Source organism: Tyto alba, unplaced genomic scaffold (assembly GCF_018691265.1).
Source record: "Tyto alba isolate M040663 unplaced genomic scaffold, T.alba_DEE_v4.0 Super-Scaffold_11, whole genome shotgun sequence".
In the NCBI taxonomy this organism is placed as follows: domain Eukaryota; kingdom Metazoa; phylum Chordata; class Aves; order Strigiformes; family Tytonidae; genus Tyto; species Tyto alba.
In genome coordinates this window covers 254867-269720 of record NW_024881273.1, presented here as the reverse complement: position 1 = coordinate 269720, position 14854 = coordinate 254867, and the positions used below count along the sequence as shown (strand labels likewise).

At 35.1% G+C, this 14854-nt stretch overlaps 2 protein-coding genes across 6 annotated transcripts in view; both read left to right on the top strand.

Annotated features, from left to right (window-relative positions):
- RALGPS1 (Ral GEF with PH domain and SH3 binding motif 1) overlaps nucleotides 1-14854 on the top strand; it is a 142228-nt gene that overhangs the window by 1793 nt on the left and 125581 nt on the right. The window lies entirely within an intron of this gene.
- The window catches only part of ZBTB34 (zinc finger and BTB domain containing 34), an 18256-nt gene extending 3402 nt beyond the window's left edge, over nucleotides 1-14854 (top strand). For 2 of the 5 annotated variants that reach the window (XM_042786616.1, XM_042786615.1), the window contains exons 2-3: nucleotides 7102-7226; nucleotides 8531-14854. In XM_042786616.1, the coding sequence (XP_042642550.1) occupies nucleotides 7186-7226; nucleotides 8531-10052 (1563 nt within the window). In that variant the 5' untranslated portion in view covers nucleotides 7102-7185 and the 3' untranslated portion in view covers nucleotides 10053-14854. Of the gene's footprint in view, nucleotides 1-547; nucleotides 7227-8530 lie in introns of those variants that run through there. The other 3 variants (XM_042786614.1, XM_009966086.3, XM_042786617.1) reach the window with 3 other exon arrangements.

Below are 14854 nucleotides of genomic sequence, written 5' to 3'. Positions count from 1 at the left end.
AGAATAGGTTTGTAGTGTTAGTGGTATTAACATCTGTGTATGTTTGTGTGTGTATATCTATACATACATATAGATCAATTGGTTTTAATTTTGATGTTAAATCATACACTCCAACTGGTTTTCTATTCATCATGTGAATGTTGATGAGGTAAAAATAAATTCTTTTCCATTTTTGTTAGACAAAAGTCTGAATTAGTGAAAAAATTTTTTGCAAAAAGTGTGGGGGTTTAATGTATTGCTCACCCATGCAAATGATGGGATTGTGTTCTGCAACATTTTAGGAGTGCTTGCCTGATAGACATGAGTTTTACTCTTGATTTCACTGTGGATGTTCAGTACTTTCAGCAGAGTGTTTCCTCTGTCTACAGGGGAGGAATAATGATGTTGACTTTCTCTGTAGTGTTCTGATATCTGTTGATGCAAATGTGCAAGAACTAAGTTTCCCAGTAACGACATTTCAGCCAGTACTAACTGGCTTCAGTTTCTGAGGAAACTGGGTTTTCCTGCATTTTTACGAGGTAATATAATGAATTTTTAAATTGTTGTGTAGTCTTCACTACTATACCAGATTATGTATTTTAATGTAAAATAGAAGTGAAGCAGACTAATTTTCAATGCTGTTTTCCAATTAATAAGATGACACAGGTACCTCTTATTTTATACTTTACTACAGATAATTCACTATTTCAAGTTTTGGCTGAACTGTCTATATTTCCTTTAATTCCATTGGGCACTTTTTTTAGCTTAGTTCAAACTTTCCCAAAATTTAACACGCTTTGTGAATTAAATCTGTATGGTGTGATTTGTGAATGGTTAACATTTGGAGGAATGATGATTTGAAATCCCATTTTGTTAAGAAACAATCCAATTTCTTCTATAGCCATTTATTTTTGAGAGACATGGTCATTTCCATAACTTTTGCATTACTCTATTATTAGACTACTAAAAAGGTAGCTTAGTTCTCATTTGGGATTTTTTTTGGATGGCTTTTGAATTGGGAATCAACTATATTGTAAACAGTTCAAAACGGTACTGAGCTTAACAAAAGTATGGACAAGGAGTTTGTACGTAAACATAGGTGCCTGCTAGCTGTTTTGAATCATACTGGCAGTTTTATTTACATGTTAGAGGTGAATCTAACAATGAGGTGTTAAACTGAGCTGTAAAGGGTTTTGAGATCACTGTAGGTATAAAAGATGTCATCAGTAAAGTGCATTTTACCCTACTGGAGAAGCTGCAAATAAAATATGAAACTTCATGTTGCAACAGAAATATTAACAGAATTTTCTGTTGCACTGTAGCATCTCTTAAGATCTGCATATCAACTCTTTGTTATATAATTTCCATCTGAGTCCGTGACAGTCACATATTTATTACAAGATATCAAAATTTCATGTTTATATGCAGCAATCTCTCTAGTTGTATTCTCCAGTGTGTCTAAGCTTAAATATATTTGAGTGAGCTTAGAAACAAAGAATATAAATCAGCCTAAGCAAATATTACTGTTTGATTTATTCTTCTGTGGTTAATAATGCTTTTAGAATTCAGCTTTGTAATTCTCTGGAAACCAAGAGTTCACCAAAGAAGAGTATACATAAGAGCGATTTAGGAAATGATGTTGTTTGACGTTGCAAATACTTGAGCAGTAAGTCCATACTTGTTTTAATGTTCCATTCAAAGGAAGCTTTGAAAGAAAGTGGATGAAGCTATCACTTTATGTGGTCAAGCAGATACTTGCAATTTTACCACTAATTTTAAAGCCTGTTGCTTTGTGTTGTTAATTTATTTGGTTTTAGTTAACAGTCACGTGCTTGTGAATTACTGCTATGAGATAGCATCTGGGTGACCAAATTCAGAAAGATTAAAGTTCTCAACAGGTTTTTGCTTACTGTAGTGCTATGATTTATGTGATAAATGTTGTGTTAAAGACTTTTTGAATGTTAGTTCTATGTAGTGCAGTCAAAGTTTAGAAAAATCTAGTTAGTACACAAAGACTTGTTTTATATATCCCTTCCATTAAGCTCCAAGTGTTCCCTTAAGTATCAAATGGAAACATTCCCCCGGTCATCCTTTCTGTGGTTTAAAGGAGCTGGTTTAAATTTATAAATATATGTCTATGTACATCTATGATTTTAGTGCATAAATTACATGGAGAAGTGTGTCATTAGGTATATCTTCTGTCACCAGGTGGATGCCTCTGGCAGTGTGTTGTATAGACCACAAAACAGACTGCATGGATGAGCTGAAAATACAGAAGACTGCTTTTATTATTTATTGTGTGTGTTTCTGGAAAAACCTCTAATGCAATTGTTTTTTAAATCTGTAAAAAACAGTAGTATCTGATTGTCTCACCTGTGGTAAATATAAAATAATTTAGCCTTCATGATTCAGAGTTCTTAAGAAAATGGCTGCTTGAATTTAGGAAGAATTGATGCAAAAAACTGCTACATATTTACATAGTACTGCTTATGTTGTTATAAGTGTGTTGTAACTCTCAGTTGTTAGAATAGCTTTTTTCTTTTTTTGTGTGTGTGTTTTGTTTATGGTTTTGTTTTGTTTTGTTTTTTAAATGACTGTGATACTAAAATCTGTTTTCTAGCTATAAGGAAGCTTACCATACTTCAGGGGCCAGATTTTCAGTGAAGCAGCAGTGCTGTGTGTCATGCTACATAAGGCCATCCAAGGGCACTATATGTTGACTTTTAAAAGATAATATACTTTAGTGTTATGAGAGGTGCAAACTGGTAAAAGATTATATGATCAGATTCTTCCCTGTTTTCAAAGATTATTTAAAGAGGACAAATGTCCCTAGACTGTGACATTATCTGATTGCAGCTTTTCTTTGATACTGGGAGCATTAACTATTGTAGCTGCTTCAATCTGAAGAGTAAAGCAAATGCAAACTCAAAGGAGTGACAGTCATAAAGATTTTTGCCCTAAAAATTCCATGATCACAGCTGATAGGATTACATTCCTAGGTTAAAATTCTCTTGAATGATGATACATTTTTTCAGTGATGTCTTAAGTTCTCACAGATGGTGTAGTAAATACTGAATCCTACAAAATGCAAGGGAGAAGTGCACAGATTTATACTAATACCTGTTTATTTTCTTGCTTTTTCTCTGTATTCTGAGCAATAATGTGTGAAGTATCCATTCTTGGTGTCACGGAACACTTTTTTTGTTTTAGTCTTAATTTTCATTATGATCCTCCAAACTTTTCTATGTATTTTGTTTTCAGACACATGCTACAACAGTAGTGATTTGTAACGTGTTTTTTCCCCAAGGAACTCATGTTGCTGAGCTAACTGAAGAAAATGCAAGGGATCTTTTCTCACACCTTTGTGTGAGTTAAAATTAGCATAATTTGTATCATTCACCTGTTTGTGAGAATGGCAAATCATACATCAGTGAGTGAATGAAATTAAACAGGTGCAGACTTAGAAGCAGAAACTAATACCACATTGGCAAACACACAGCTTCGTGTTGTAGTTATATGATGCTTCCCTGCTGCTACTGTATGATGTCAGTAAAATTAAATACCATATGTGTTTTGTCACCATCTATTCTTGAATTTTTTAAGTGAAGAAAGATCTTTCATAAAACTTAATTTTTAAAGTAAGTTTCTTTTGAAATCTAATGAGAAATGTTAAATCCATGTCATTCTCATGTTCACAGATGAATTCAGTGAACACTTTTATTTGAAGACAGGGCAGCGATCCACTACTAATAAATTTGTACTATGGTTTACATTTGCTGTATAAGACCCTGATGAATAAATGTAATGCAGACGTGAAGAGAATTGATATGATTCTTTTGAGTGTTACTGGATCATCTCCTACAGAAATAGACAGGAGGCTCAACCACAGAGCCCTGCTAAGACTTAGTGATCTTAGTGTCCATTTCTGGCCTGTGCTTTAAAACTTTTAGAAATCCTTCAGCCAATTTCTTGGGTACATAATATCTGTGAATACCTCAAACACTTTGATCTACTTGTGCAGGAAGGTTAAGAGAGGACCTATTCATAGATAGGTGTGCAGAGGCGGACTTGGATTTTTCAGCCTAACATTACACTGTCCCATGGTCAGGAGTGGAAGCTAAAACAGGATGAAATGCATTAGTTTTTAACGATGAGAGTACTTAAGATTTCTATGATTTATCATGATTCTTGCTACCCCCCAAATGCTTGAGTTAATATAATACAAATAAAATTATCTTGATTCTGAACTACCATACTGTGGTCTCGGACCTAAAGAACACAGGTTACCTCCATATGTGCTGAAATATCATGGAAGGTACTAGACATGACTTCTGACTACACATTCTTTTTAATTTTTTTTTTCTTCACCTCAGCTAATTCTATAAAGAATTGTTATGTGAATTAAATTAGTTACATTATTGTTGGTTTGGGAAGCAAAGCTTCCTTATTAACTGTCTATTGGTCTGGTTAACTGCAGAGGTAATTTTTTTCTTTGGAGCATACAGTGGATGTGTCCAAAGTTAATTTGCATTTTAGAGTACCTTTCTGCTTCAGTTTAATGCTACTCACTTCACATCAAAAGAGACGAGGTTAAGGAGATTCTTTAACTTGGAGGAAGCTGTTAAAAAAATTGGGGGAATTGGGGGGATTCTTATTAGCCTTTTCAAACTGTGGTGACCTTTCAGGACTGTTTCAGAAATGCTTCAACCATAAATCATACTGTCATGAAAGAGCTACTGGTCTTCCAGCCCTGATGAATGATTGAGTATTGTTATGGTGTGATACCCTGCTGAGCAATATTTTGGTTAATTCATCTGGAATTTGATTATGGCACTGCTAATTTGATTCTGTATACAAATAAACCTCGTGTATGGGAATATAAGCTAAAGATTACTTTTATTTTCTAGTGGCATTGGGGATTTATGTCAATAACTAAGATCATTCTTCTTATAATCATTATTCATCAATAAAACATTGCTAGTGGTGCCTGCTTCTCTGGTGTGTGTAATGCCCAGATTTTTCCCCATGTCTTGTCTTCCTGAATCAGTGCAAGAAAGTTGGGGTACTCTGGTACTAACACCAGAAAAATTACTGCAGTCCCAGTGCTGCTCCTTCTACAATCCTTCCTACTCCTGAATGTGGTGTTCATTGGTAACCTTGTCAGTTCCAGGACCTCTTCAACTAGAGATTTCAGTTTGGCTGAAAGAAGGGTTCCCTTCTGTCAAATGCTGCTGCTGTTCAAAATTCTTGTTATTTAACCTCAGCTTTCTACAGATGTTTTTAAGATCACAGGAAGCACGTGTCTTCAAAGGAAGAAACTAAGGTGGAAAAGTAGTCACAAGAAGTGCGTGCTGTAGCTTGTTCACTTTCTTTTTTAAGAGCAGATGGGTATAGGAGCTCATTGTCCACTGTTTTTTGGTCAGTATTTTGTGTACTTATCTGTTTGCTTTCAAAGCAATACTGTACGTTCCTTTGATCTCTATTTTTGCTTTTTACTGCTTATCTGCTACACTGACAGCCAGACTTTTAGACCTTTAACTCTACCATCCTCTCCACTCACTACCATGATTTGAGCCGTTTGTCCCTAACGTTTTAAGGAAAATAAGCTTCTTTGTTTCCCAAAAGAAAGATGAAACAACTCTGAGAACAAGGATGTAGAATTGCTTATAGATATATATGCCTGTGGAGATAATTAGATGTTCTAACAGCTGTGATGAGCAAGGATCGCTGAGGATCCTTGGTGTCCCACATTCCTGGTTCTCATGCCTTCTCTGGTATATGCTCACAGTCCGTTTTCAATGTGTGGCCATGTCCTAGGGAGTAGGAATTCATCTAGAGATGCTAAGATGCCATGATCAGAAGAACTTTTTTTTTTTTCTCCATGGTAAGACATAAAATGTCCATCTCCTTTCTACTCAGGTGCCTATACTTAATTCATTCTTTCTGTCTGGACTAGTGCTATTGGTGACAGTTTATATTTTGTCTGGGACTAACTTGTTCATTTTGCTGAGTAAGAGCCCTTAGGGAAGTATGGGGCAAGGAGGAAAGCCACTTTCTCTATACGACAAACTTTCTGTGCGTTCTAGACACAAAAAAAGGAGTAATTTCTGATGGGATTTGAGTGATGCTTGACCAGGATCTGGTTCTTTAGCTCAAGGATGCTGCAGGAATGACAAATTGTCGCTGCTGGGGACCGGTCTTGTAGTTTGTACACAGTTCTCAACCTAGGTAACTTGCTTGTCACTTCAGGGCAGCAAAACCTCTTCCTCCACTTAGCAAAGAGAGGTTTATTCAGGAATGTCCTGATGTTGCATCTGTGCATGGCTCACAAGGTAATGGACCTATGTTGGGTTTATAAGGAAGCCTGCTGGCCTGTCAAATGAGAAGTTGACAAATGTGTGTCCTAACTGCTGAGATTTCTGTCTTCCCAATGGAGTGGATGCATCTGCTAGAACTTAAACAGTGGTTCTCTGCACAACATGCAGGGATGCTCTGAATAACAAGGTTAATCTTGCCATTTAACTACACCACAGTTAGATTGGGTTTTGTTTGTTTGTTGTAATGTTTGATTTCTGACCTATGTCTGACTTGCATCAGCTCACAAGCTCTGAATCATTTTATAGCTTTGTTCACTGAATAAAAGAACTGTCCTGCCAAAACTATCTTTGTATAGATGGCTGCAGCCATATCACTTCTGTTCACCTTTTAGTCCTTATTTCCCTTATCAGATATAAGGGCATATAAAATGTCTTTTCGCCTGCTTTTACGTAACTGTAAAAACTCAGATGAAGTCTGTTTTACCCATTTTAATCTATGACACATTGGTAATTTACAGAGTTTAGCAACTCTGATAACCTGATTTTGAATGTTCTGTGAGAGTTTTTGACAGTTTTCTGTATCAGACATAATGTTAATAAATTCAGGGAGCTAGCTGTCTTATTTCTCTGCTGAACAGAAGTTCCATTTGTGAAGATTATGAATGTTAGTTTTAAGTGACAGTCAGCCAATATAGCTCCAGTTCTTCCTTGTAGGCTTTTTATCATATTCCTTCCTGTTGATTTTGTTTTTAGAGTGCCTGAATTTTCATAATTTGATTTAAATTGTTCATATGTCCCATTGCAGCATGTAACATAAGACATAAATAGAAAAAAAAAAATCCACTAGTATGTTGTGATACATTGGACATGCTTCCTGCATCAGAAGTCAATGGATGATGTTGAGATCTGTTTGTTCAATTGGAAAAGCAGGTATGGTGGCAATATTATCTGTTTAGACTTCTGCATTAATAAGAACAAGAATATCAATAAAAGTCTGAAGATTCTTGGGCACTTGATTAGGGGCCCAGTCTTGGAAATGTAAGGTGATGTCTGCTACAGATAGACACTCTCAGGGGGACAAGTGTGTGTGTGCTTTTTATGATAATAGCCTATGAAAAATTGGTAAAGTGCTTTTCTTTAGATCTTGTTTTGAAATGTATACATTTTTCTAAAGCCTCTTGGAACATCCTTTCCCAGTGTGTCAGGCAAGTTTGAGTACCCACGGCTTTTAAGTTAGATTAGAATTTAAATGTCAGGTCATTCCAGCTAGGAAACCACTGCTCTGTCAGATGACTGTCAAAGGTCACATCATGGTTTATTATTTAGAAAAAAAAAAAAATCACAAAAGGAAAATTAAAAAAATTTAAAGCCCACAGGTGGCTCAAACATTTTTCCTTCAAATGCTGCCCTACATATTGACACAAATTCACTATTATCTGGGAACCTCTGACACACTGGGTATATAGTTTGGAATTGAGTCCACACTTAAGTGTTTTCTTTCACTAGGATTTCCAAGTTTTATCATGTGAATATTGAAAGATTGATTTTTTTTTTTTTTAATAATTATTGAGATTATTTTCTAAGGAGGTAAATTATTAAACTGAAATGTCACTGGTGTAGTATACTCATCTCCTCTGAAATAAATTTGACATATCTAAACCTAAGTAATGTTTTTTTTAAATATTTGTGTGTATGGATGCACACACACACACACATATGCACCCGTGGCTTTTCTTTAGCAGGTTTTTCAGACTTGCTGAAGTACCTTCCAAAATCAATTCTTGGGCAATTTAATAATGCAGTTCCATGCAAGTATTGATGTAGTATCTGGGTTGAAGACCTACTAAAGGTTCTGAAGTTTGTAACTTGCCTAGTGACTTTAAAATGAATATTCTTTTGGGAGGGTGGGGCTACTGTTGTGCAGTTCTTACCAGGGAGTGAAATTGCAAAGTTCCTTTTAGGACATAGATTGTTCCAGGGAGCCTGTAATGTATTATGAGCAATTGAATTATGAATGTTGCAGAGGGGTAATTCAAATTACAGAAATGCAAGAAAGGGGTAGATTAAGACTCTACTTTTTACATTATATCAAGTATTTATACCAATTCTTTTGTTGTAATGCACTGTAAACAGATCAATGTGATGATTTCATGTCAACATGTGTAAGCATTTATTTTTTAAATGGAAAATTCTGCATTTATTCTCAGTTGTAAATCTTCTCATTTTTCTTTCAGATTACTCTTTACATCAGTAGAAATGGACAGCAGCAGTTTCATTCAGTTTGATGTGCCTGAGTACAGCAACACTGTTCTGAGCCAGTTAAACGAACTCCGCCTGCAAGGAAAGCTATGTGATATAATTGTGCATATTCAGGGTCAGCCATTTCGAGCCCATAAAGCTGTCCTAGCTGCCAGTTCTCCGTATTTCCGTGACCATTCAGCATTAAGCACCATGAGTGGCTTATCAATATCAGTTATTAAAAATCCCAATGTTTTTGAACAGTTGCTTTCTTTTTGTTACACTGGAAGGATGTCCTTACAGCTGAAGGATGTTGTTAGTTTTCTGACTGCAGCTAGCTTTCTACAGATGCAGTGCGTCATTGATAAATGCACACAGATACTGGAGAGTATTCATTCAAAGATAAGTGTTGGTGATGTTGACTCTGTCACTGTTGGTGCTGAAGAAAATTCAGAAAATCGCAACGGAGTTAAAGACAGCAGCTACTTTGCCAATCCTATTGAGATATCTCCCCCCTATTGCTCTCAGGTGCGACAGTCAACATCAAGCAGCGATCTTAGGATGGAAACTACTCCAGGCAAAACTCTACGTAGTCGTCTGCAAGAAGAAGGGCATTCAGATCGAGGAAGCAGCGGGAGTATCTCTGAATATGAGATTCAGATTGAAGGTGATCATGAGCAAGGAGACCTGATAGTAAGGGAAAGTCAGATTGCAGAGGTGAAAGTTAAAATGGAGAAATCTGACAGGCCAAGTTGCTCTGATAGCTCTTCCCTTGGTGATGATGGATATCATACCGAAATGGTGGATGGAGAGCAAGTGGTGGCAGTAAATGTTGGTTCCTATGGGTCTGTCTTACAACATGTTTATTCGTTTACCCATGCTTCATCACAGGCTACAGGTGTGTCTGAAACCTTTGGAAGCCTGAGCAATACAAGTCCTTCAAGGTCAATGCTGAGCTGTTTCAGAGGGGGTCGTGCACGCCAAAAACGGGTATCCACTGGTCACTTGCATAGTGATGTTCAGGGCTTGGTGCAAGGGGCTGACAGTGAATCCATGGTGAGTAACCCAGGATATGAAAACAGTCCACGGGAAAGAAATACAAGAGGTCATTGGTATCCATACAATGAGAGGCTAATTTGCATTTACTGTGGAAAGTCTTTCAACCAGAAAGGGAGCCTTGATCGTCACATGCGATTGCACATGGGAATAACTCCTTTCGTGTGCAAGTTTTGTGGGAAGAAATATACCCGCAAGGACCAACTTGAGTATCATATTCGTGGTCACACAGATGACAAGCCCTTTCGCTGTGAGATCTGTGGAAAATGTTTTCCTTTCCAGGGTACACTCAACCAGCACTTGCGAAAAAACCACCCTGGGGTAACAGAAGTAAGAAACAGGGTAGAGTCTCCAGACAGAACAGAAGCGTTTGTGGAACAGAAAGTAGATAACGATGCTTCAGCTTCTGAAACTATGGATTCTAGTATGGAAATTCATGCAATGTCTAACACATCTGATTAAAATATTACATTCTAAGTGCAACACAAACGAGCACATTAATAATGTAATTTTTAAATCTTTTATTCTTTTAATAATCTTCAGTACAAGTATAACAGCCTTTTAATTTTCCTGACCATGTGGAAATCAGTTTGAAATGGTTTCTGGAGAAGGCTACAGAAATATTCTTTGTTTTTGAAGGAGGCTGGGTTGTTGTTTCTTTTTTACTTTTGAAGATGTGCAAAATATAAAAGACAGTGTGCTGGGGAAAGGAAGAGTCTTCTAAAGCGTCCCTACTGGTTGATCTGTCAAGATACAAGTTCCAGTGGAGAAAGATATTAGAATAAGATTGGCAGCTCTGCTGGATACACCAAGAAGCTGTACTCTCCCTTATTTTGTCTCTTAAATCCTGTGCTGGTAATGAGTTACACAGCAGTGGGGAGAGAGAATATTATAGCTTGGATTCCTTCTGTGTGTCATGATGAAATCTGTTTGCTTTTACTAACTTTTTGGTAGTTAGTCTGTTATATATATAAATTTGCTTTATATATATAAAATGCTTTCACTTTTCCTATTCTGGTTGAGGTGAACGTCAAGGTTTATACCATGTACCACTCTTTCAATTGCTAGGTCTCCTCTCTGCTTAGGATTTAGGACTTTGGACTTTGGGAGGATGGTTTTGGTTTTAAAAGAATGTTGTTTGGTTTTCATTTTATTAAACTATTACTTTTGTGCAAAAATGAGCAAAGTGAATTACCTTGTTTTAATAGCTTTGCTTTATAACATATGTAAACCAAATGCCATAAATCTATTAAATTATGGTTGAATTGTTGAGGGGTTTTGTTGGTTGTCTAGAATGCAAGCTGGACAACCTGTGGTGCTGACCTTTTTATATATATAGAGATAGATATATCTATATATATATATAGATATATATATATATATAAAATTAGCAAACCTAAAAGTAGCATTGTGGTTTTAAATGTGTTTTTACTGGCCTCAGAATCTACCTTCATTTCGTACTGTAGAACCATACCAGGTAATTAAATTTAACTTCATCACTCTTTATGGTTGATTAAAACCTGAGAGAGATGTTGTAGTTTAAACTACAGTATTTCCAAGCAGTGTTTTAATAGGTCTCTTCAAAGAGAGCTGTTTTCAGGTGCACATTGACTTCCTACTTAAACCTCCAAGTGATATGTCAGCACTTGGAATTTGTACTTTTTTTTGTATTAAAAAAAAAAAAAAACCAACAAAAAAAAAAAAACCAAAACAAACTCTATGGGAATTTCAAGCAATATGTCTGTTATTTCATGTGTGAGTATTACAGAGTTGCTATGGCTTCCCTACTATTTTCAGTGGTTGTTTTCTGCATAAAGGAACTACCAACAACTTTAAAAATACTCTAAATCTTTTTGTTTCACCAAATGTTTTTTTTTTGTTTTTTTTTTTTTAATATGGTGCTAACTTCATCATTTAGGTCAGTATAATATATAAAATGTGAAACATAATGGTAACAGTTAAGCAAAAACAAACAAACAAAAAAAAACAAACCCTAAACCAACAACAAACAAAAAATAAAACCCACCCTAAACAAACAAACCACAACAAAAAAACCCAATAGCTTAAGAGACCTCAAAAGCATGAACTGGCAAACACTACTGTAAAATTCTACCTGATGAACAGAATTAAATTAATCACATGCTTCTTTAAAATACAGGCTTTTCTATAATTGGGCCTTATGTTTATCAAATATTGAAAATACATCTGTGAACATGCTGTTTAACTCCTGAAATTTATAAAAGAAAAGCTTGTTCCTAAATTACAGGAAAGCAAAAAGGTAGGTTTGCTGTCTTGTAAAGCTTTTTTGGCTCCTGTGAAGTTGGGGCATATTTGTGCTGTAGCTTTATTGCATACACTAGTTATTACTATTGTGACAGTCTGCAGTAAGAATTAATTTCACTAAATACAGATTTACAGTATAAACCCCACCTGTTCCATTGGAGCAGTTTCAGTTAAATTGAGTACACAGTTTGCCTCTTTGTCCTAAAACTGCCTAGATAAAGAGGCAGAGGGTGGGGAGATGTTTCTTTCCTTGAAGCAACAATAGAACTGTTGTTTCCAGTAAGGGAAAGCATATGTCTGTGTCTAGGGAAGGTAGTCTATATGTTTACCCACTTAAAAACATGTTGGTGTTTTTTCTGATACTGTTTTTTTCCTAAATGTTTGTTTTAAGTAATTAAATGCAAAAAAAAAAAAAAAAAAAAAAGTGTTTTGATAAATTAAGTTTGAGACCTGCAAAATCCAAGAAATGTACAGTTATTCTTAACCCTTTATCTTGGGCCTGTGCTGTGGTGCCTTTGGTGTGACTTTTTCCATGGAAGCATGAGTTGAGGATAGCAGGATATGGGTACTAATTTTATATTTCTTGAATTTCTCTGTGTCACAATCTTAACATTATTTAAATCTAGTTCTTTGTATTTGTAAATGTATTAAAATGGTTTGAGTTTACCAAAGAGTGACTTATCCAAAATTGTCTCTGACAAAAACAAACAAAAAAACCAACATCACTTTGATTGTACAGGTTCAGGTTCAGAACATTGTAACGGGACTGTTAAGGGGCAGGAAATGATAACTTTTTCTACAGAATCATGATTGAGCAGTTTCCAAGTTCTACTTGCTCCTATTCGTGTTGATATGCCATTTACCCTTTCCACTGCTAGCAGTGTTAATAATTATCAAGCCATAACACAGTACTGTAAAGTTCGGCAGTGCTTCAAAGGATGCATACATAGGTGAGCATAAAACGTCATCAGGCATTACATTTACACTTACAAAGTGTGTGACTCTGGTAGAAAACGAACTTCAAACCTGGCAACAGCAATTAAATTGTGCCTTGTCACATAATGGTATGCCAGGATTAACATTGTCATGAAACATGAAGCATTATCTGATTGAAGTTCATTTCACAAGTCCACCAAAACAGAGTATGCTGTGTTATTTTAAGCAAATTATGGAAGTACTGTACAGTGGTTTGTGTCTGTACAGTTTTAAGTTAGCACAGAGCTGTTACACATTTCATTTACAATAAATGCAGAAGTCAATAAAATGTGTGAAGAAATATTTGACAGCAAAATCATGAAATTATATAGGCTGGTTCATAATTGAGTCTCTTCTTAATCTACCTTTTTAATTATAGACAAATGTGAAAACAGTGACAGTGTCCTTTCCTCTATATGTTTAACCTATTATGACAAACTGTGAAAATAAAGGATTTTATACCTTTGCTAATGTTTGTGGTTTTAAACAGTTATTTTCGTTTTGTTAATCAGTTATCTTCCATATTATTTCTTTTAAACTTGTAAATACATTTAGAAAGTAGCTTTGTAAATACAGTATATTAAAAGTTCGGTTTGGTCAATAAGGCCTCAAGATTGGCTCTGCTTTTTTAGCGTGAAATCCTTCAGTAGCATAAAGGATACTGTCAATTCACTGTTTCAGCAGAATATACTGTAGGCCTAAATTGATAGTTCTTAATGCAGTCTTCCCAAGCATAAAATCACTTTTTTATGCTGAAGCCTTTGCTTTACTTTCAGACAAAACAATGAGGCCTCTTAATATGTTTAGGCTGAATTATGGGAAGAACAGCAGGAATAAAATCAAGGGCTGGGAAAAGATTGAATGAGCTTTACCTTTAAAAAAAAAAAATATATATATATATATATCTTATTTGAATTTTTGTATTAGTTTACTGTGATTCTTTTATTGTAATTTTTCTAAACAGGTTTCACATGAAACCATGAAAGGGACTCAAATATGCAACACCTAATCTATTTTCCAAGGGAATTTTACCCTTGAATGGTGCTTTTTGACTGGTCAGGGTTATTTATTAAATTTTATATTTGAAAGTATTTGGGGAATTATGTAAATTCTTTATATGAATCTGTTTATTTCATGAATTGTAAATTTCATAATACTCAGTTACTGAATTGGAAGTTTAGTAAAGTCATTCAAAATGTTCAAAGTTTATAATCTGTGTGCATTTTACATATATTTTAACAAGTGCCAGAATAGTTGTATTTAATATTGTAGATTTAATACTACTTGCACATCCCTGTGACAGCATTAACTTAAGTTATACAAGTTTACATTTAAAAAAAAAATAAAGCTAAACAAACAAGTAAGCCTGGGACATGTGTTCCTGTATTTCTTCAGGGGATGTGAAGCTAAGTATCAGTAACTGAGCAGGTTTGCTTCTCGTTTATGTAAGTAACTCCTGCTATGGTAGATACAATAAACTGCTGTCTCTCCCATTTACATATGCTATGAATTCAGCCTTTGGACTTGCATTGCAAGCCTCTGGTTGTGTATCTGATTAGAGGTAGAGCTCTTGCACGATATTAACAGTGTTTGTTTCTGACTGAAAAATTGTATTTTTAAATAACTTTTATTTGTATGGTTGTTTTTCATGATAAATAATTGAACAGTTTGAATGACTTGACCTGGTGTCATTTTCTTGCAATATAAACCGGTAACCTCACAACTCCACACTTCATCACCATATGAAGTAAATGAAGCTAGCTAAGCTGATGCTGTAACAATTAATAACTTACCATTAATGATTATTTTATAGCATGAATTTTAAAATATTTATTCAAATGATATTTTACTCTTGTATTCACTTTGGTTTTAGATTTGTGACATGAATATTTCAGTGCTGTTTTATTTTGTTCTGATGAATTTGTTTCTTGCTTGTAAATTGCTTTTTTTATGGTATAAAGTCAATGGGAATTGCTGTTTGTAAATTAAAATGCTTCTAGAGCAAA